At 42.1% G+C, this 22,068-nt stretch overlaps 2 protein-coding genes across 2 annotated transcripts; both read right to left on the bottom strand.

Moving 5' to 3' along the window:
• Positions 1-3,097: 3,097 nt before the first annotated feature.
• LOC117529529 (piggyBac transposable element-derived protein 1-like) lies at positions 3,098-10,691 on the bottom strand. The gene is made up of 2 exons (XM_034192334.1): positions 10,686-10,691; positions 3,098-4,364 (listed from the first exon to the last, which is right to left on the bottom strand). The coding sequence occupies exons 1-2, from the start codon at positions 10,686-10,688 to the stop codon at positions 3,750-3,752; spliced, it is 618 nt and encodes a 205-aa protein (XP_034048225.1). The 5' UTR covers positions 10,689-10,691; the 3' UTR covers positions 3,098-3,749.
• A 3,027-nt stretch (positions 10,692-13,718) lies between these two features.
• LOC117529579 lies at positions 13,719-17,716 on the bottom strand. The gene is made up of 2 exons (XM_034192405.1): positions 15,099-17,716; positions 13,719-13,802 (listed from the first exon to the last, which is right to left on the bottom strand). Exon 1 carries the CDS (start codon positions 16,689-16,691, stop codon positions 15,648-15,650), a length of 1,044 nt encoding a protein of 347 aa, XP_034048296.1. The 5' UTR covers positions 16,692-17,716; the 3' UTR covers positions 13,719-13,802; positions 15,099-15,647.
• Between the last annotated feature and the right edge of the window lie 4,352 nt (positions 17,717-22,068).

The raw sequence follows: 22,068 nt of genomic DNA on the forward strand, positions 1-22,068 counted from the left end.
GACACCAACAACGACGTAGCAGTCACTGACACATGCAGCCGGAGCTGCACGGACACCAACAACGAAGCTGCAGTCACTGACACGTGGAGCCGGAGCTGCACGGACACCAACAACGACGCTGCAGTCACTGACACGTGGAGCCGGAGCTGCACGGACACCAACAACGACGTAGCAGTCACTGACACATGCAGCCGGAGCTGTACGGACACCAACAACGAAGCTGCAGTCACTGACACGTGGAGCCGGAGCTGCACGGACACCAACAACGACGTAGCAGTCACTGACACATGCAGCCGGAGCTGCACGGACACCAACAACGAAGCTGCAGTCACTGACACGTGGAGCCGGAGCTGCACGGACACCAACAACGACGCTGCAGTCAGTGACACGTGGAGCCGGAGCTGCACGGACACCAACAACGACGCTGCAGTCACTGACACATGGAGCCGGAGCTGCACGGACACCAACAACGACGCTGCAGTCACTGACACGTGGAGCCGGAGCTGCACGGACACCAACAACACTGCAGTCAGTGACACGTGGAGCCGGAGCTGCACTGACACCAACGTAGCTGCAGTCAGTGACATTACATCCACCATGACATAATAAAATTATCTGTTTATTTATTTGTCTGTCTGTCTGTCTCTTCGCGTGATTATATCAAATCCATCCATCCATCCATTTTCTTCCGCTTTATCCGGAGTCGGGTCGCGGGGGCAGCAGCTCAAGGCTGCCACCTTATCGTGGTGGGGGAGTTTGCGTACCCGGATGATCCTAGGAGCTATGTTGTCGGGGGCTTTGTGCTCCCTGTACGGTCTCCCAAGGCAAACAGGTCCTAGGTGACGGGTCAGACTAAGGGCAGCTCAGAACCTCCATGACCAGTGAAAGATAAAGGACCGAGACGTCGCCCGGTATGGCGGAGCCGGGGTCCCACCCTGGAGCCAGGCCTGGGGTTGGGGCTCACGCGCGAGCGCCTGGTGGTCGGGCCTTAGCCCATGGGGCCCGGCCGGGCTCAGCCCAAAGGAGCAACATGGGCCCGCCCTCCTGTGGGTTCACCACCTGCAGAGGGGGCCACGGGGGTTGGGTGCAGAGAGGAGAGGATCAAAACCACTGCACGTATTTTGACGAAACTGCCACCACAGATAGATATTAGGCCATGGAAGAACCCATTCAATGTTGGAGGTGATCTGGATCTGGATCCGGATCCTGGATCAAGATTTCTCTTTATCAGACCATTATAACCATTTGGAAGATTCAGATGGCTTTCGGTGGCTTTTCAGTCGTGTGACTATCCGAGAAATTGTGGACAAGCTGGACATGTCAGGGCATGTTACAACATGTCCTGTGAGACTTCATCACAGAGGTGCTGTTGCTGCGCCATCAGCTTCGTGCCGATGAATTTCGCCGCAACTCTTTTCATGGCAAAATCTTCTTTCACAGTGGAATGTGCCAAAAAAGTGCTGATGTCCACCTCTTCCACAATTTCTCGGATAGTCACACGATGGTCCCACATCACCACAGCGTTCACTTTGGAAATGATCCGGTGGTTTCAGCATGTTGATGCCGATCGGAGCGCGGCTCGCTCTCCACCGTTGTGCGGACGTCTTTAAACCGGTTGTACCGCTCCTTAATCTGTGTGATGCCCAGAGGATCGTCACCGAAAGCCGTCTGAATAATCTGAATGGTTTCCACCTGGCTGTTGCCCAGTTTCTGGCAAAATTTGATGCAGTCGCGCTGCTCCAGTCATTCTGTCTTTTTCCTTGCAAAGAAAATCCGACGAGAGACTCCACCCATCCTCACACAAAGGCTGATTACAAGCAAATGACGCAACCGACAGGCGTGAAAAAAATCACGCATGCGCACAAAGGTTCAAGGTTTGCTCATGCAACCACACGTGATTCAAATCCATCAGGTTTTTGAAAAAAATAAGAAGGTCGGATACTTTTCTAACAGCTTGAGCTGCTGCCCCCGTGACCCGAATCCAGATAAAATGGAAGAAAATGGATGGATGGATATATATATATATATATATATATACACGAGGTCTGTCAATAAAGTAACGGTCCTTTTTATTTTTTCAAAAACTATATGGATTTCATTCATATGTTTTTACATCAGACATGCTTGAACCCTCGTGCGCATGCGTGAGTTTTTCCACGTCTGTCGGTGATGTCATTCGCCTGTGAGCACGCCTTGGGAAGGAGTGGTCCTGCCCCCTCGTCGGATTTTCATTGTCTGGAAATGGGAGAATGAAAAGGACTTTTTCTCCATCAGAATTTTTTCAGAAGGTGTTAGAGACTGGCACCTGGAAACCATTCGAAAAATTTATCTGGCTTTCGGTGAAAATGTTACGGGCTTCACAGAGAATAAGGTCTGTTACTACAGCTTTAAGGACCCCTTTAAGGACGCTCGGTGCACCGCGCTCCGAGCTGCGACGACACAGCACAAGCCACCGGACCATTTCTAAACGGATGGCTCTGTGGATACGAGATCGTCGTGTGCTCTTTCTCTGGTTATCACAAGAGCTGGACATCAGCCATTTTCCGGCAGATTTCACTTTTAACAAGAGATTTTGTCATGGAAGGCTGCGCGGAGGCTTCGCGCGTAAAGACCGATTCGCTTTGGAAGCGAGACAATGGAACACCTCCGTTTCGGCGTGTCAGAGGACAAGTTTGGACATGTCTATCTCGGCTTTCAAGAGCTGGACATGTCCAAACTTGTCCTCTGACACGCCAAAACGGAGGTGTTCCTTTGGACATGCCTATCTCGGCTTTCAGTGCTTACCAGTCGAGTGAGTATAAGAGAACTTGTGGAGAGCTGGACATGTCCCAATTTGTCCTCTAACACTCCGAAACGGAGGTGTTCCTTTGTCTCGCTTCATCAGCGAATCGGTTGTGACGCGCGAAGCCTCCGCCTTACTGTACTGGTAAGCATTGAAAGCTGAGATAGACATGTCCAAACCTGTCCTCTGACATGCTGAAACGGAGGTGTTTCTTTGTCTCGCTTCCAAAGCGAATCGGTCTTTATGCGCGAAGCCTCCGTGCGGCTTTCCATGACAAAATCTCTTGTTAAAAGTGAAATCTGCCGGAAAATGGCTGATGTCCAGCTCTTGTGATAACCAGAGAAAGAGCACACGACGATCTCTAACAGCTTCTGAAAAAATTCTGATTCTGACTTTTATTTCTTTGAACTCAGAAACTTAACCCATTCAGGTGCACAACACCAAGCACAACACATGAACACATAACATATAAACATATTAGTCAAGACAACACATCAGCTCCATTGGACACATGGCCTTTAGCCACGAGCCTATACAAGACATGAGGGGCAGAGTTTTACTGTGTGTGTGTGTGTGTGTGTGTTGCAGATATACTTTTTGCACTTGATGCATGTATATTGTGTTTTTCTGTCCATCTTGGGTCCACACACTTCGCACCGCTTCTTCTTGTTGCTGGTGTTCACAACCTAGAATAATGAACAGATCAGGAATTTTACAAACACCTCTCTCTCTCACAAGACATGAGTGAGGGACGTGTACTGCAACAGCATCACACACTTACTTCAGGCTCTGCAGATTGTGGTTCTGTAGGTTGGGTGGATAGGGCCCCAGCATTCTCCTCCTGAATCCTCCTCACGATGGCTGCAGAGGCTGGGGTTCTGTGGACATGTTGTCTTTCCTCGATTTGTGGTCTCACCAATGCCTTTCCCAGATCCTGGAGAAAGAGGCGTCTCTTTTGGAGCTTCCCTCAGTTCCACTCTGGGTTCAGCGCAATCCAAATGACAAAGGTGTTGTATGCTGAGATGTACAACATGTCAAAGATTATCACCAGTTGCCAGCGTAGAGTCCCCCGTTTGCAGCTGTAGGCCGTCACCAGCTTATCCATGTTGTCTACTCCTCCTTTTGTGGCATTATAATCCATGATGATCTCTGTTTTGTGATGTTCCTGGTCACAGATTATTCCATCCCCGTGCAGTGTACTCATGAGTACCACATTTTTGCCTTTCTTTGGCACATAGGATACCAGGGATGTGTCCGCCATGTATGCAAACTTGGAAGACATGACAGGCCTGTTTTTTGAAGTCAGCAGTTGAGGTGAGAGCTCTGACTTGTTTTTTCGTATTGTTCCCACCATGGTCAGCTTCCTCTTTAGGAGCTCCTGTCCCAGCTTGTATGAGGTGAAAAAATTGTCACATGTGATGTTGTGTCCACTGAGTCCCTGACACATGTCCAGAACAACTCTCATTCCCTGGTTTTTCTCAGGGACTCCTCCATCAGGTTTCCCTGTGTAGACTTGTAAGTTCCAAGCATATGAAGAAGTGGCATCACAAGCAGCCCAGATCTTTATACCATACTTTGCAGGCTTAGATGGTATATACTGCCGAAATGGACAGCGGCTCTCTCTCTCTCTGTCACTCTCTCTCTCTCTCTCTCTCTCTCTCTCTCTCTCTCTCTCTCTCTCTCTCTCTCTCTCTCTCTCTCTCACACACACACACACACACACACTCTTGTACATGCGCCATAGTGTGTACCGGGTAAATAGACCAGCAAAGTGAGGACCACCCTTTCTGAACAACCTAGAAAGGAAAAAACTATATCACTGGACACTAGATGGCACCCTGCACCATTACACCCCTTTTAACTACAGAAACACACAAGAACTAAAAAAAGTTTTTAACCAACAGACTGAGGACTGGGCACTGACTTTTGATTTTTATGATTTATGAGTATTTTTATGGCAAAACTATAATAAAAAAATATCTGGGTACATTAAGATGTGTTATAGACCTTTTCTCTAAAATTTTGGTGATATACATATAGTAATAATACAAGAAATACAGCAGTAAATATAAGTAAAACAATTATTAGCAAAAAAAAAAAACAAGCCAAATTTAAGCATCTTAGCTTTATTATTTTATCATAATTAAATCATCTTATGACGACAACAATACAAAAGATGTAATGAAAACAATATATTAATAACCCCCTGGTAACTGGGGGAACATTTATTTATTATTAAACATATTTCTGCAGGTGTTGAAGCTGATGACCTGAAATTGTCTCAGGGATCGTGAATTGAGTCACATTTTGGAACCCCACCATTGCTTTTATCGTAGTGTGTAAAGGGACTGCAGGATAATAATAATAAAAAAAAACTTTTTACCAAAGGGACCATTGCTGCTCCCCATATAAAATGGTCATAAAATCAACATGGAATAATATTTTTTTTCTACTTTCAAAACTCAGATCTCTTCATCTGCCTCTTCTCTGCTCAAATATGTCATTGCTTTATCATTTGTAATTTATTTACATTTTAAATCTATTTTACCCCCCAAAAGTCACCTCTAAGTGAACCTCAAAAAAAGGAAATTTTTTTTTTTTTTTTTTTCAAAATTAAAAGTTTAGAAGTGGACAATTTGAATTGATTTTATTAGAGCCTCCCATAGGACAGCAATTTATGTAAAAAATGTTTTTGTGTTTTAAAACTAAAAGTCACATTTACCACTCCCATTCAAAATACAATAATGCACTGAAAAACATTTTGTCATAAATTGATGACATGTGGCTCTAATAAAATCTGCTCAGATTTTACACTTCCATTGTTGAATAATGGATTACAGGACAATTTTAGGTCTTTTTTTTGTTTTTTTTTAGGTTCCCTGAGAAATGACTGTTTTGAATAAAACTGTACAATAAGGGTATAATTTGTAAAATATTTGTAAAAATGATAAAACAATGACACATGAGAGGAGCAGAGGTGGATGAAGAGATCTGAGTTTTGAAAGTAGAAAAAAAAATTATTCTATGAGGATTTTATGACAATTTTATAAATGGTCCTTTTGGTAAACAACATGACTTTTTTTTTAAGAGGTTAATGGATCTAATTCTTTAATTTGTCATGTGCCTTAACTCTATGCATCAGGGTTTGCATCTGAAATACAAACAAGAAAAACCCTCAACCCCAGGACCTGGAAGTTTGGAGTCTGTGAACTGATCAGAAACAGAACCTGAACCCTGAAAATGAAAGGCACGAAAATAACTTGGTGCAGAACTGCTACTTTTTACTAAAAGGGCTCAAATAGCTTCTTTTTTACTTTGATGATTTCATTATACACAAAATACTTCAAATCTTTCCAGGTGCGATTTTTCAGAACAGGTGACTCGTGTGTAATGCACAGCATACAGGCCTCCTTCCCTGGAACTTTCTTTAAAGCAATGAATTTGCACATTCTTCTCTTCACAGCGCTCCTCTCCTCCACACTCCACGGCCTCTTGGCGCTTGTTTGAGTATCTGATGGAAATAAGAATTATTTTAATACATTTGCATCAACATGCATACAGTACAATTCAGGTATCCCCTGTGAGCCACACGGCCACATCAATGACTCCAAGTTTTTTCTCACTTTTGGTTCACAAGATCACTGACAACTTTTTTCAAGTGGCCAATATTCAATTATTCATTCATTTTTTAAAGAGAACAGTACATTTACAGAAGAAATGCAGCTTAAATTCATGATTCAAATCAACACGCTCACTAAAAAACTGCTGCTGTTTACTCAGTCACATAAAAATCCTTCAAATATAAAGAAATAAAGAGACACTATAGACTGACCAATCGATTAAATACTACAGCCCTGAACAATTCTTGAGGGTAAAATGAGAAGTTGTTTGTTGTTAGTATTAAAAGAAGGCCAAAACTTCAAAGAGAAAAAAATTACTCTTGCAGTTCAGATTAAGCCTCCAAATTCTTAATCTTGATCTTTGTAGCTACAGTTCCCTTTACACAGAAATAACCAGAGTAGAACATGTACGAGGTCTGTCCAAAAAGTATCGTACCTTTTTATTTTTTTCAAAAACTATATGGATTTGAATCACGTGTGATTACATCAGCCACGCTTGAACCTCCGTGCACATGTGTGAGTTTTTCCACACCTGTCGGTTGCGTCATTCACTTGTGGGCAGGCTTTGAATGAGCACTGGTCCACCCCTCTCGTCGTCGTTTCATTGCGAGGAAATGGCGGAATGATTTGGGCTTTTTTTTTTTCCCCCATCAGAATTTTTTCAGAAACTGTGAGAGACAGGCAGCTGGAAACCATTCGGTGAAAATGTTACGGGCTTGGCGGAGGCTTCGCGCGTCACGACAGCAAGCGAGTCAAAGAACACCTCCGTTTCGGCATGTCAGAGGACAAGTTGGGACATGCCCAGCTCTCCACAATTTCTCTTATACTCACTCGACTGGTAAGCACTGAAAGCCGAGATAGGCATGTCCCAACTTGTCCTCTGACACGCAGAAATGGAGGTGTTCCTTTGTCTCACTTGCGCGGCTTTCCATGACAAAATCTCTTGTTAAAAGTGAAATCTGCTGGAAAATGACTGATGTCCAGCTCTTGTGATAACCAGAGAAATTGCACACGACAGTCACGGATCCACACAGCCATCCGTTTAGAAATGATCTGGTGGTTTCTGCCTGTCATTGCAGCTCGGAGCGCGGTGCGCCATTGTGGGCCGTCCTTAAAGCGATAGTAACACTCCTTAATCTCTGCCAAGCCCTTAACATTTTCACCGAAACCCATCAAAATTTTTCGAATGGTTTCCAGCTGCCTGTCTCTAACAGTTTCTGAAAAAATTCTGATGGAACAAAAGCCCAAATCATTCCGCTATTTCTTCGCAATGAAACAATGACGAGAGGGGTGGACCAGTGCTCACTCAAAGCCTGCCCACAGGCGAATGACGCAACCGACAGGCGTGAAAAAAACTCACGCATGCGCACAAGGGTTCAAGCTTGGCTGATGTAATCACACGTGATTCAAATCCATATAGTTTTTGAAAAAAATAAAACGGTCCGATACTATTTGGACAGACCTCGTACAGGTGTTCTCTTTTATCCAAGAGCTAAATGAGGGCCACACCTTGTGTGTCAATGTACAATAAAATTCCTTAAATGTGATATAAAAAGGCTTTGAAATAGAGGTTTCTTTTTTCATGGAATAGTGTTTGCAGCCCTGCTGTAGAGAAGATAGTGTCCAGACAGACATGGAACTTTATTAACTTGTGCATTCCTCTACAAAAAAAACAGATGGCTCTGTGATGCCCACGTACACTTGTAGAATACTTTTGGCTTTTGATAAACTTCTGGTTCCTGGAGAGGATAATCTACTTGGGTTCTTAAACACATCTAGGTCCGATGCTTAAGAGACTTAAATGTTTCATCATCTCACCATCAGAGCTCTTGTTGGTGCGTCTCTTTCCAGACGGTTTACGCCCAGCAGCCCGGAGCAGGGAAAGCGCATCTTCTCCATCACTTGGTTCAGACTCTGAAGACGAATCACACATTTTTTTAATATATGTTTGTGTAAATTTTAGTCTTTTTTTTAAATCCATGAGCTAAATTAATACCTTTATCCTTGTGTGCAAGATCCACTCACCTTCTGTGCATTCCTTGACATATTTCATGCATTTCCTTTTGGGAGGTTTAATGGATAGAAGGCCCTTTCGTCCTGCCTGAGACTCTGAAGACAAATCACAAAATAATTCCCTTTACTTTAGTTCTCAGAGGGCAAAAGGTTTGAGATCCCTAATCAATTTTAAATGAATAATTTCAAATAATATGTATAATAACTTATTTCACTTTCCTCTGGTTTATATAAAAATTTAGTTCATGTGTCCCTTATCTAACAGTTGTGTTAAAGGCCAGACTTGATGGCCTTTAACACAACTGTACATCACTGTAAATCAGTTCCTGTACTGGGAGTTATAAGACTGCATCACAAAATAAATTACTGAAACATTAGACTTTACGTTTGGACATTAAATGGACATTATGGGACAGACTTTGTGAAGTGCATTATACATAGTGCTTTTATGAAGACTTATCACAAAAAAAATGGAATGAATGGGGGACAAAGACCTGCAATATACAACCCCTGGCAAAAATTATGGAATCACCGGCCTCAGAGGATGTTCATTCAGTTGTTTAATTTTGTAGAAAAAAAGCAAATCACAGACATGACACAAAACTAAAGTCATTTCAAATGGCAACTTTCTGGCTTTAAGAAACACTATAAGAAATCAAGAAAAAAAGATTGTGGCAGTCAGTAACGGTTACTTTTTTAGACCAAGCAGAGGGAAAAAAATATGGAATCACTCAATTCTGAGGAAAAAATTATGGAATCACCCTGTAAATTTTCATCCCCAAAACTAACACCTGCATCATATCAGATCTGCTCTTTGACATTGACCCTATGTGTCTTTTTCCAAGGAATGTTTTCACAGTTTTTGCTCTATGGCAAGATGGATTATCATCTTGAAAAATGATTTCATCATCCCCAAACAACCTTTCAATTGATGGGATAAGAAAAGTGTCCAAAATATCAACATAAACTTGTGCATTTATTGATGATGTAATGACAGCCATCTCCCCAGTGCCTTTACCTGACATGCAGCCCCATATCATCAATGACTGTGGAAATTTACATGTTCTCTTCAGGCAGTCATCTTTATAAATCTCATTGGAAAGGTACCAAACAAAAGTTCCAGCATCATCACCTTGCCCAATGCAGATTCGAGATTCATCACTGAATATGACTTTCATCCAGTCATCCACAGTCCACGATTGCTTTTCCTTAGCCCATTGTAACCTTGTTTTTTTCTGTTTAGGTGTTAATGATGGCTTTCATCTAGCTTTTCTATATGTAAATCCCATTTCCTTTAGGCGGTTTCTTACAGTTCGGTCACAGACGTTGACTCCAGTTTCCTCCCTTTCGTTCCCCATTTGTTTTGTTGTGCATTTTCGATTTTTGAGACATATTGCTTTAAGTTTTCTGTCTTGACGCTTTGATGTCTTCCTTGGTCTACCAGTATGTTTGCCTTTAACAACCTTCCCATGTTGTTTGTATTTGGTCCAGAGTTTAGACACAGCTGACTGTGAACAACCAACATCTTTTGCAACATTGCGTGATGATTTACTCTCTTTTAAGAGTTTGATAATCCTCTCCTTTGTTTCAATTGACATTTCTCGTGTTGGAGCCATGATTCATGTCAGTCCACTTTGTGCAACACCTCTGCAAGGTGTGATCATTCCTTTTTAGATGCAGACTAATGAGCAGATCTGATTTGATCAATCAATCAATCAATCAATTTTTTCCATAATTTATTCCTCAGAATTGAGTGATTCCATATTTTTTCCCTCTGCTTGGTCTAAAAAAGTAACCGTTACTGACTGCCACAATTTTTTTTCCTGATTTCTTATAGTGTTTCTTAAAGCCAGAAAGTTGCCATTTGAAACGACTTTAGTTGTGTGTCATGTCTGTGATTTGCTTTTTTTCTACAAAATTAAACAACTGAATGAACATCCTCCGAGGCCGGTGATTTCATAATTATTGCCAGGGGTTGTATACAGTGCATCTTAGGACATCTAATTACAGGGAAGCAGAGGTAATGCACAACTGTATCTTCTTTCAACTTCAATTGTGTGAAGCAAGGTTGGGTAGGATTACTTTGAAATGTAATCCAAAAGTAATCAGATTACAAGTAATCCAAATGTATGTACATACATACAATCCATATGTATTCTTTCAAAGTAATCCTACCCAACCTTGGTGTGAAGTCTGCATCTAATAAGTACATAAATATACATCATAATGTTTAATAAATTCCCAAAATTGAGTTCTATTTTTGTGTTTACCATGCTCAGGCTCACCTCTTTCTTCTTCATCATCATCATTGTGCCTTGTGACTCCAGTTGAGTGTGGCTGTTGTTTGTCTGCAAAAGATTAGAATCATTAAAGTAGACCTGCACTGAAATAACTGCAGTCAGATCGTTGGACCAAAAAATGACATATTTACACATAAGCTCCTTCTGAACATAGTAAATCTGCAAGCCCAGATCTGTCATTCAACGGAGAAATCTTCATTTAAAAATGACAAAATTACAGCTAAAATTTAGCCCTCCGCAAAACTGTCAGCACATCCGGGACGCTGCCGAGACATCAAAGAGAAGACACTATCCCAGCATGCATTGCGTGCGCCAACTGTAATTTGTGGATTTACATCAGTTTGTATCTCTTACAAAAGTACCTTTTTATTGTCTTATACGGAAGGATCAACTTTTTTTTAAACTTCATATCGTCTTGTGGTACGTTTGGTGAGTACACATTTCTTTTATTTTTGCCTGAAAATTATTTTTGGGGACTTTTTCATATGCCCATTTGATTGAGTGTTGTCGCATTGAAAATCTACTGTCTTTAGCCTCCGGTGTTACCGTTGCGGGATATAGTCCATGAGCCAGTCATCAATTTTGGCCTAATCGGTACCACTGATGGTGGCTAAATGAGCCTCAGTGTACCATGATCTACACAAAAATGTATGATAGCAATCTCAGGGTGGTAGCTGTAACCAGGTAGGGGTCAGTGAAGAATTACACAGAGGTCAAAATTTTAAAATGCTCCAATCATGTTGAAAACTATATCATATTATTTGTCTGATCATAACAATTCCAAAAAGGTATAGTTTGTACTATCTATGATGGAATGTTCTGGGGTTATGGCAAAAAACAGAAACAATGGTGACAAAGGTCAATTTCAGTTTGTGCAGGGGTCAAAAGTTAAAGTTGCTAAAATTCAGTAAAAAAGATCATGCCAATTATTGTCTGGGTTAATAGGGTTCTAATAAGGAATAGTTTGCACCATCTGTCATGCTTAGGTGTCATGTTACAGGGTAATATATGTCACATGTCATAGAATCCAATAGATGTTGACCTTGTTTGACCTTTACCTTGGAGACCAAACATTTAACACAACCAAAACTATTCCATTTATTATTCCTTTTATTTCAACCAATAATTTGCATCATTTTGTACTGAAATTGGAGCAACTTTAACTTTTGACCCCTGTACAAACTGAAACTGACCTTTGTCACAATTTTTGCTGTTTTTACCCGATAACTCCAAAACATTCCAACACAGATAGTCCAAACTATACCTTTTTGGAATTGTTATGACAAGACAAGTAATGTGATATAGTTTTCAACATGATTGGAGCATTTTTAAAGTTTGACCTCTGTGTAATTCTTCACTGACCCCTACCTGGCTACAGCTACCACCCTGAGATTGCTATCATACATTTTTGTGTAGGTCATGGTACACTGAGGCTGGATTCTAAGTGTTGTTTAGCCACCTTGAGTGGTACCGACAACCTGCCTGGCCCATGGACTAGTACGGATGCGGGATCCGCAAAGAAGTCATTAAAAAGATATAAACCTCTCTCAGCAGCCCCGGAGCTCTGCAGCTCAGATTACCGAGTCAGTGTGGCGCTGCAGATTTTGACGTAAGAAGTCTGTCCTTGCGGGCAACAGGTGTCACCGGCCGCTCCACATCAAAACAGTGAACGTAGTCTCTGGACTTGTTGCCAAGTTGGCCACACCTGAATTCAGTAGACAGTGATGTGGTGCCAGCTGCACAGCAGACACAGGGGCAGTGTGAGTGGCCCACTGCAGCGTTTACCGAGCCCGCAGACTCGGTAAGATCATCAGAGGCAGTGAGAGCAAGGCGTTGGGGAAGAACGTCACCCACTGTCGATGTCGCCGCTGATCTGAGCATGCAGAGCTGTATCTTGCATTCATTGCAGCTTACTTTTGGATGTTGAAACCAAGATGTGTATAACAGTAACATTACTAACAGATGAAATCAGTTTCAACGCGGATCGGACTGAAGGCGCGAGCGCTCCGTCTTCTCCCTCATGTCACGGCAGTGTCCCGGATGTACAAACAGTTTTCGCGGCAGGCCAAATTTTAGCTGCAAATTTGTTATTTTTAAACGAAGATTTCTCTGCTGAATTACAAATTTGGGCTTACAGATTTACTTTACTGCATTCACAAGGGTCTTATAAATACATATCAGCTATTTCTTTCTGAGATCTGAGCACATTTATTTCAATGCAGGTCTACTTTAAAGACATTACATTTTTCTACTTCAAAAATCTTTCCTCTTCTTCTCTACTCGTACATGTGAGAAGTTAAATTAAAGAAAAAGCTGAAAACCAAAAAGTAACATTTTGTATCAGTAACTTATCCACATTATGCCACAACTAACTTGTAGAACTACCAAATGTCTGTGAAAAGCTAAGATCTGATTAGGATTATGAAAATACACTTTATCTGATTCTTCATCTGAAACACTGTTCTTCATGTCTCAAACTCCATAAGATCAACTCCGTGTTTGAACCTCAAACCTCTGTTCCAGAGGCCTTGTGTCCCAGGGGAGCTTTAATCCCTGAAAGAGGGTTGTTTTTATGCCATATGCTGTACCAGCTCTATGGAGATATGTCTGAATATTTTATACACAATGATGAACTTCACCCAGCGTAACCTCTACTCTGTTGACAGCAAGCCATGCTGAATCTTTGATGGTCACAATAGTAAAACCCCTCTTCCTGAAAACACTGCTGTGACCACCTACCACACTCATCTTCTGAATGATCATCTGCAGTTGGACTCCCGATGTTTTGCTGGGGCAGCTGCGTACAGGTGATCTCTTCATCTGTAAAAATATAACTGGTCACACCTCAGTATGTCAAGGCTTTTCAGCTGATCAATAAATGTGATTATTCAAACCATAAAATAAAAGTAAGAGCCAAAAATAGAACTGTTAAAACTGAAATAAGCAATTGAATATATTCTACTTATAACGTTATGTGAGTGAGTTGAGATTGTCTGACGTTTCCTGTATCAACATCACTTTCATCAGGTTCTGTCGTTGTAGCAGTCTTCTTTGGCCTCTGAGCAGATAAGGACTTTGGTTCTTCATCTGATAAAGAAGCACACATCAGACACATGCAGATGGCATTGTCATTAGGGCTGATCAGGATGATCTGGTTAGCTGGACCATACAAACTGTGAAATAATAAAGTTTAAATATTGGAATTTCATTATACAATTAATTTGAGAATCTTTATTCTAATTAATTACAACCTATATTTAATGCACATAGATTATCAAAACATTTTTAAATCAATCATTTGACAAAATGACAAATCAAAAAACAATCCTGCTAGTCAAGTACTGAAATGATTTGCTGCAGCCCTTAGTGTCATCAACAATTATTAGAAACTATATTTTTTACATGTTCCTATTATATAATTAGAAAGGTTTTGTCTCAGAGTGATGCTGAAAAACTAATTCATGCATTTATTTCCTCTAGGCTGGACTATTGTAATTCATTATTATCAGGTTGTCCTAAAAGTTCCCTGAAAAGCCTTCAGTTAATTCAAAATGCTGCAGCTAGAGTACTGACGGGGACTAGAAGGAGAGAGCATATCTCACCCATATTGGCCTCTCTTCATTGGCTTCCTGTTAATTCTAGAATACAATTTAAAATTCTTCTTCTTACTTATAAGGTTTTGAATAATCAGGTCCCATCTTATCTTAGGGACCTCATAGTACCATATCACCCCAATAGAGCTCTTCGCTCTCAGACTGCAGGCTTACTTGTAGTTCCTAGGGTTTGTAAGAGTAGAATGGGAGGCAGAGCCTTCAGCTTTCAGGCTCCTCTCCTGTGGAACCAGCTCCCAATTCAGATCAGGGAGACAGACACCCTCTCTACTTTTAAGATTAGGCTTAAAACTTTCCTTTTTGCTAAAGCTTATAGTTAGGGCTGGATCAGGTGACCCTGAACCATCCCTTAGTTATGCTGCTATAGACGTAGACTGCTGGGGGGTTCCCATGATGCACTGAGTGTTTCTTTCTCTTTTTGCTCAGTATGCACCACTCTGCATTTAATCATTAGTGATTGATCTCTGCTCCCCTCCACAGCATGTCTTTTTCCTGGTTCTCTCCCTCAGCCCCAACCAGTCCCAGCAGAAGACTAACAAATTCAAGTGGATCCTATTCTTATTTAAATGAGGCTTGTGTTAAAAGACCACCACTTATGGTCAATATGGTCTTTTAGTTTTTACATTCAACTCCTGGACCTGGACAATCAGGAGTTGCTCGGTTCATGGGACATAATATTAGTAAAATTACTATTAATAGAGTCCATTGTGACTTTTATCTGCAGACTAACAAACGTTACAAGTGGCCAAGATCTGGAAGCTTCTTTTCTCACCATCATGAGCCTCCACTTGTGCATGGCTTCCTGTGAGACTTCTGCTGGCTCCAGGTCCTGTTCCTGTGAAACGATCACAATTGAAATCTGCGTTACAACAAGTCTAAATGTACTCATAAACATGTAGATAGTTATGGAAATGACATTCATAGCAGACAGCATGAAATATTAGAAACAAATCTACTTTTACGTTACATACCACTGATCACAGAATCCAAGGTCTTCAGAGTCTTCCCCTTCAGTGACTCCACTCCTTGCTCCATCGCAAAAAGAAGCTTCCCGATCTTGGCCACTTGAAACGTTTTGTCAGTCTGCCGATAAAAGTCACAATGGACTCTAATATCGTGTCCCATGAAGTGAGCAACTTGCTCCAGCTCTTGATTGTCCAGGTCCAGGAGCTGACATAAAGTAGCCACGTGTTTTCTTAACTTTGTGGACCTCAGCAGCTCTGGCTGTTTTGCTTTACTTTCTTCTGCAAACTTTCTGAGACAGTCACATCCGCGGATGTTAGTCATTGTCCCAGGCCTTCCAAACACATATGGATTTTCATCAAGTATTCCAGCTTGGTTTCGCCTCTCCACCAGGAAGTCCAGTGATGCTTTGGTGCGCTCCAGCAGTAGTATGGGGACTTTTTTTCCTCTTTTGCCACGTCACCAAGCGTGTCAATCTATGGCTAAGTTGCTGCTCCACTGGTGACAAGGTATCATAGATGTCCTTATTCAAAGGGCCAGTATCTACCTTCTGATATGTCTCTAAGGTTAAACGTGAGGCTTCTCCTTCACGCTTTTTATTGAAAACGATTATCTGTGCCAGAAGGCTTTCACTCAGCTTCTTGTACGCTGTAGTACTCACACATAGCTTCAGTTCCTTCTTCGCTTCATCCTCCATTCTTCTTAAGTAGTTCTGCAAGGTCACTACATCTTCTGTCAAAGGTATGCCATCCTCTTTACCCCACTTTCTTTGCTCTATTGTGCTGTGAGCATTGGATGACACGTACATGGACCAGGAGGAATCCAGCAGCTCCTTGAATTTTTTGGCCTTGTTTTCATTTAAAGCATCACAGGACATCAAGCAGTGGCCAATCCAGGCCTCTGTTGCAGCTTTAAGTGAAAAGCCTATCTTAACTGCGGTAGATGGTTTTCCATATTCACTACTGTCTGGGTTATAGTTTGACACTCTTCGGGCTGCTTTAATAGCCAGGTGAAACTGTGCTGGATCAACAATATGACACAGATATTTTATTTTCTTGTCAATTTCTTTGGCAGCCAACACAAATCGTCCTAATTCCCTCAGTTTTTGTGCAATATATCTGTGTTGAGACTGTTCACGGCCCTTTTTGGCAAACAATGCATCTCCATATGTGCAAATCATCTCATCACTTCTAATCTGGGAGGTCACATGGTCTTGTTGCATGGAGTGAATAATTTTATGGAGTCCCTCTGAGGACACAGCAACTGGCATTAGTTGGGAGGAGGATTTTTGTATTCTGGCTCTGTTTTTTTTACTTTTACCTGTTTCCCCTTGCTTTTCTTTGCAAGTCTTTTCATGTCTCCAGAGTTCAGTCCTAACAAATGGCCAAAACAATGTTGACATGGGAGGTATCTCTTAACATCCATCTTTTTAGTGGGCTGTCGCCATGTAACTATTTCACCACTTCCTTTTTCCAAGACTGCAAGGTTGTGCTGCCAGTCTCCTTTATTGCGCAGAGCTTCCAAACGTTTTTTCCGATCTTTCGACCGTGGTGGAAAGCTGAAAGCATGGGCAACCTCCTTTTCATCCCCATGTTTTCTTTCAAGATGCCTGGCTATTTTTAAATTTGCTTTTTTACAAAATATGCAATAATGCGCTTTGTCCCAGGCCCTCATCCCACCCTTATTTTTACTTGTCTTTACAGTAATGTCTGTTATCTTTTCTTCACAATTCTTGATCTCACCTTCTGAAGCCCTATTATGCGTCTCCTTAACTTTGTGTCTGGCTGATTTCTCAGGGAGCAGCTCGTCTCCACTGGCGGATGGTGACAGTGACGATGATGATGGTGGTGGAGGATGGTACTCTTCACCTGAGCCACTGTCGCTGGATAATTCTGACAAATCTTCACTTGAGGCTAGTGGTGACAAGGAGGGCTGATCAATGGATGGTTTAGCTTTGAGATCTTCTGCATCTTTGGATTGGTCCATGTTGGCCTGAACAACAGAGGAATAAACAGTTAAACACAAATTAAATGAGTCTTCACAATAATGGTGTCTCACTGCAATTCTACAATAAACAGTGATGACATTTTCTCCTGTGAAAAATACAAACAAGCAAAATGTGCACATTTCTACACTCTGATTACATCTGTACAAGTCTTCAACTCAGAGGGATTTTGTTTGGGGCAGACTAAACAGAAAATAAAGTCACAGTAGCCAGAAAACAGTTAAACAAAAGGAGCACTCATTTGTATCACTGACAGGCTTAGGATCATAGACTGTTTCTGTACACAATAGTTATCATATAAAACAAACAAACTCTGTACAAATATTAAGTTAAAAATCACATATAGGGTCTCATCTATCAAGTGTTTTGCTCAAATTCCAAACAGAAACAACACAGTTTCTATTTGCCCTATTAACGTTTCAAATCCCGCAAAAACCTCGTAGAGGTCGCCGCGCTGTGAGATCTCAGTAACATTGAGAACTGCATTGATACACTCTGATCACGCTGCACTTTAACCGCTGCACACGAACAACACCATTAACATCACAACATAAAACTATTTTTATATTGTGCCTAAAACTCTCGTGAATATATTCTCTGGGTTTATAGACGTTGTTATTGTGTTTGTTTCATGTAAACATGTGAGAATCACAGTCTGTCTCTCCGTTATTTTCAGTGGGAGCTGCTGTGAGCTACAATCGCTTCCTGATCATGTCGTTCTGGGGGAAAGTGAAGTTTGCTCTTTAACATCTTGATTATTGTTCTTTGCAGCACTGTTTGTCCTCTTTGTTGCAGACTAATATATATGTCTGAAATTCAGTTTGTGTTTATTAAATTCCACACAGATTAAACGTAACAGACACGGATTATTTGTTATAATTGTTTTAACAAGTTTTCAGGGTATCATGCAGCAGTCTCTTATTAACGTGACGAAAAGCATAAAAAAAAATACATTTTTGCAGTATAATATTCATTTACCATTGTCATCACGTGGATTCTCTATGTTGTTTTGACTGCAGCGACTCTCTGGCGCGCAAGGGATTATGGGATACGTCAATAGGTCGAATGCACAGTTTGACATATTAATGTTGCAGTACAGTCAGTTGTAATTAGGGATGGGTATTGATAAGATTTTATCAATATCTATGCCATTATCGAGTCTGCTTATTGAGCTGATTCCTTATCGATACCTCTTGTGAATTTTGTACTAAAAGTAGGCTTTACAGGTTTTCTATGTATTTCATTGAGTCTTAAAGTAAATAAATATGAAATTGGTCACTGTATCCTTGATCTCTGGACATAAATAAAAATAAAACGGTGTTTCGCTTTGAAGTTATTAATTCAGACTGAATTCTATCATTCTAACTTGACTCAGAGAGCCGCTCAACATTTGGAGCTGTGTGAACAGAACGGAGGACGATTCTCGTTTCTTTCTCGCAACAAGACAGGAGTCCCAGTTAGTAACTTTAATCTGCACAAACATGACTCACAATTTCACATATTCAGGGATGAAAGTGGTGAAAAACAAAAAAAGCTGAAACCCAAAATTACCCCCCAACACCACCTGCAGGAAAATGTTTGAATTCTAGAAGCTCTGAAATGCAATCTGGGACTATTCCAGACGATAAACTGCAGTGAGTGCAGCATCTATTTAAATAAATAAGAGGGATGAAATGGAGGTGTAAGAGTCACTCGGTGTTCACAGGAAACACTTATTTATTTATGTATGTTCATTGTTAGTTGCTTTTATATTTTCTGTTGTGTTTCTATTCAGGTTCTTTTTGCCTCTTTCTCTAACATTGTATATAATAATCATTAGATTATTAATATATAAACAAAAATAAATTTAAGAAATATTACAATTTGAAAACAAATGCACCCGAACGTGATGAGAGCTGGAACTGCGTAATGCTAAGTTTTAACATTGAAAATGCCATAGACATGCTAACGCGTTAGTATCGCTCCCGTTTTTAAGTTATAAAATACATTTATCAACTGTTTCAGAAGACCATAACAGGTCGGTTTAACACAGAAAAGGTAAATAATACTCACAGACTTACGCTCTTTTGGGTTTTAGCAGGGAAAATTAAGCGAAAGAAAGTATAAACGAAGCAACAGATCGAACCACTGCTTCGATTGGTTCAAGGTTCAGAGCAAAGCCGCGCTGCAGAAAAGTTGATCACGGACCCGCTGCAGGGTCTGAAATCAATGTGGAGAAATGATCATTTTCCTGACAAACACCCCCCAAAAATAACGGCCACTTTGAAGGACTGATAACAGAATCGTTAAGCACAAAGCTTATTGATGTCGGTGGATCGAATCATTTCTTAACGATATCCGAAAGGAACCGGTTCTCGATACCCATCCCTAGTTGGAATGTGGATTGTTTAGCCCACAGACTTAGGTTTGGTCAGATGTGTGTGGGTCAGTGTTAATTTTGTCGAATAAAATATTTAGTCATAATTTTAGTCATAGTAATATTTTTCTAGACTAAAATTTTTACTAAAACTGAATTAAAATCAGTTATTTAGACTAAAATTGACTAAAATCCACAGATATTTTGTCGACTAAAATAAGACTAAATGAAAATTAAAAACTAGGACTAAAACACCAGAGCCACTCAGACAGTTTTAAAAAGCCTCATATCATTTAAATCCTCAACTAGAGGAATACGTTTAGAGCTTTGTTCGTGTGGGAGAAGCTCCATGACACTGTGGGACTTCATTTAATATGATTATTGTCAGGATAATGCTTTTTAGTTTTAGCATGGCAAATGACAAATGGCTAAAGTTCCATGCTCTGATAGGAGCTAACCTGATGATACTGAGGAAAGTGTAAAGTCATATGGTTTGCTCCTCTCTCTGTCTGCTCAGGAGGGCACTGAGGGAACGATAAGCAGAGCGGGGGATGGGCGCTGCTGCTGCATTATGGGAGTTGTAGTTTGACCCTGTTTTACATCATATTTTGTTGATAAATTATACACATTTGGCTTTAGAGCGCTCACCTTTCACAACACAAGCATGCACTAGAAAGTAACTTCTTTTATGTTTAAATATATCACTTGCACTACTTACATGTGGTCAGAAAACTAGCTAACTAGCCTGGTAGCATGCGGACATAAGTAAAGTTAAAAGTCAAAGTTCTTACCTGCAGGAGCTGTAGAGTTTTCTTTTGCTCTCTCTGGTTTATGTTGGACATGTTAAATCTGCGCTCACATTTATCGTGGTGTTCTCTAAGTCTCTGAAGTCTGAGAAGGCTCCATCTCTCACACAGACCACGCAGGTGCATCTCCCCTCCCCCACGCTGCTCCTGGGTCAGTGACGTGACAACTCAAAATTTATTTATAGTAGTTAAAATGCATATTCATGCTTTGTGCTCCCTGTAGGGTCTCCCAAGGCAAACAGGTCCTAGGTGAAGAGTCAGACTAAGGGCAGTTCAGAACCTCCATGACCAGTAGAAGATCAAGAACCAAGACGTCGCCCGGTATGGCGGAGCCGGGGCCCCACCCTGGAGCCAGGCCTGGGGTTGGGGCTCGCGCGCGAGGCTCAGCCCGAAAGAGCGACGTGGGCCCACCCTCCTGTGGGTTCACCACCTGCAGAGGGGGCCATGGGGGTCGGGTGCAGAGAGGATTGGGTGGTGGTCGAGGGCGGGTGGCCCGGCAGCCCGGTCCATGCTCACAGCCCCTGGCTGTTGTGACATGGAATGTCACCTCGATAGGGGGGAAGGAGCCTGAGCTGTGCGGGAGGTTGAGAGATACCGACTAGAGATAGTCGGGCTCACCTCCACGCACAGCACAGGCTCTGGTACCCAACTTCTGGAGAGGGGCTGGACGCTTCATTTTTCTGCCGTTGCCCATGGGGAGAGGCGGAGAGCTGGGGTCGCATTGCTTATTGCGCCCCAGCTCAGTCGCCATGTCCTGTCCCTACGCCTTCGGGTCGGGGACAGGTCTCTCACCGTTGTCTCGGCCTATGGGCCGACCTTCCTCGAATCCCTTGGAGGGGTACTAGATAGCGCTCCGACTGGGGACTCCATTGTTCTCCTGGGGGATTTCAATGCCCACGTGGGCGGTGACAGTGAGACCTGGAGAGGGGTAATCGAAAAGTACGGCCTCCCCGATCTGAACTCGAGTGGTGTTCAGTTGTTGGACTTCTGTGCTAGTCACAGTTTGTCCATCACGAACACCATGTTCAAGCACAAGGGTGTCCATAAGTGCACGTGGCACCAGGACACCCTGAGCCGGAGGTTGATGATCGACTTTGTAGTCGTATCATCTGACCTTTGGCCACGTGTCTTGGACACTCGAGTGAAGAGAGGGGCAGAGCTGTTGACCGATCACCACCTGGTGGTGAGTTGGATCCGCTGGGAGGGGAGGAAGCCAGTCAGACCTGGCAGGCCCAAACATATCGTGAGGATCTGCTGGGAATGACTGTCGGAACCCTCTGTCAGCGAGGTCTTCAACTCCCACCTCCGGGAGAGCTTCTCCCAGATCCCGGGGGAGGTTGGAGACATGGAGTCCGAGTAGACCATGTTCTCCACCTCCATTGTTGATGCGGCCACTTGTAGCTGTGGTCGTAAGGTTTCTGGTGCCTGTCGCGGCGGCAATCCCAGAACCAGATGGTGGACACTGGAATTAAGGGATGCCGTCAAGCTGAAGAAGGAGTCCTACTTATCTTTGTTGGTAGGTGGGACCCCAGAGGCAGCTGACAGGTACCGGCAGGCCAAGCGTGCCACAGCCTGTGCGGTCGCAGAGGCAAAAACTCGGGTCTGGGAGGAG

Source organism: Thalassophryne amazonica, chromosome 17 (genome assembly GCF_902500255.1).
Source record: "Thalassophryne amazonica chromosome 17, fThaAma1.1, whole genome shotgun sequence".
Taxonomy (NCBI): Eukaryota; Metazoa; Chordata; class Actinopteri; order Batrachoidiformes; family Batrachoididae; genus Thalassophryne; species Thalassophryne amazonica.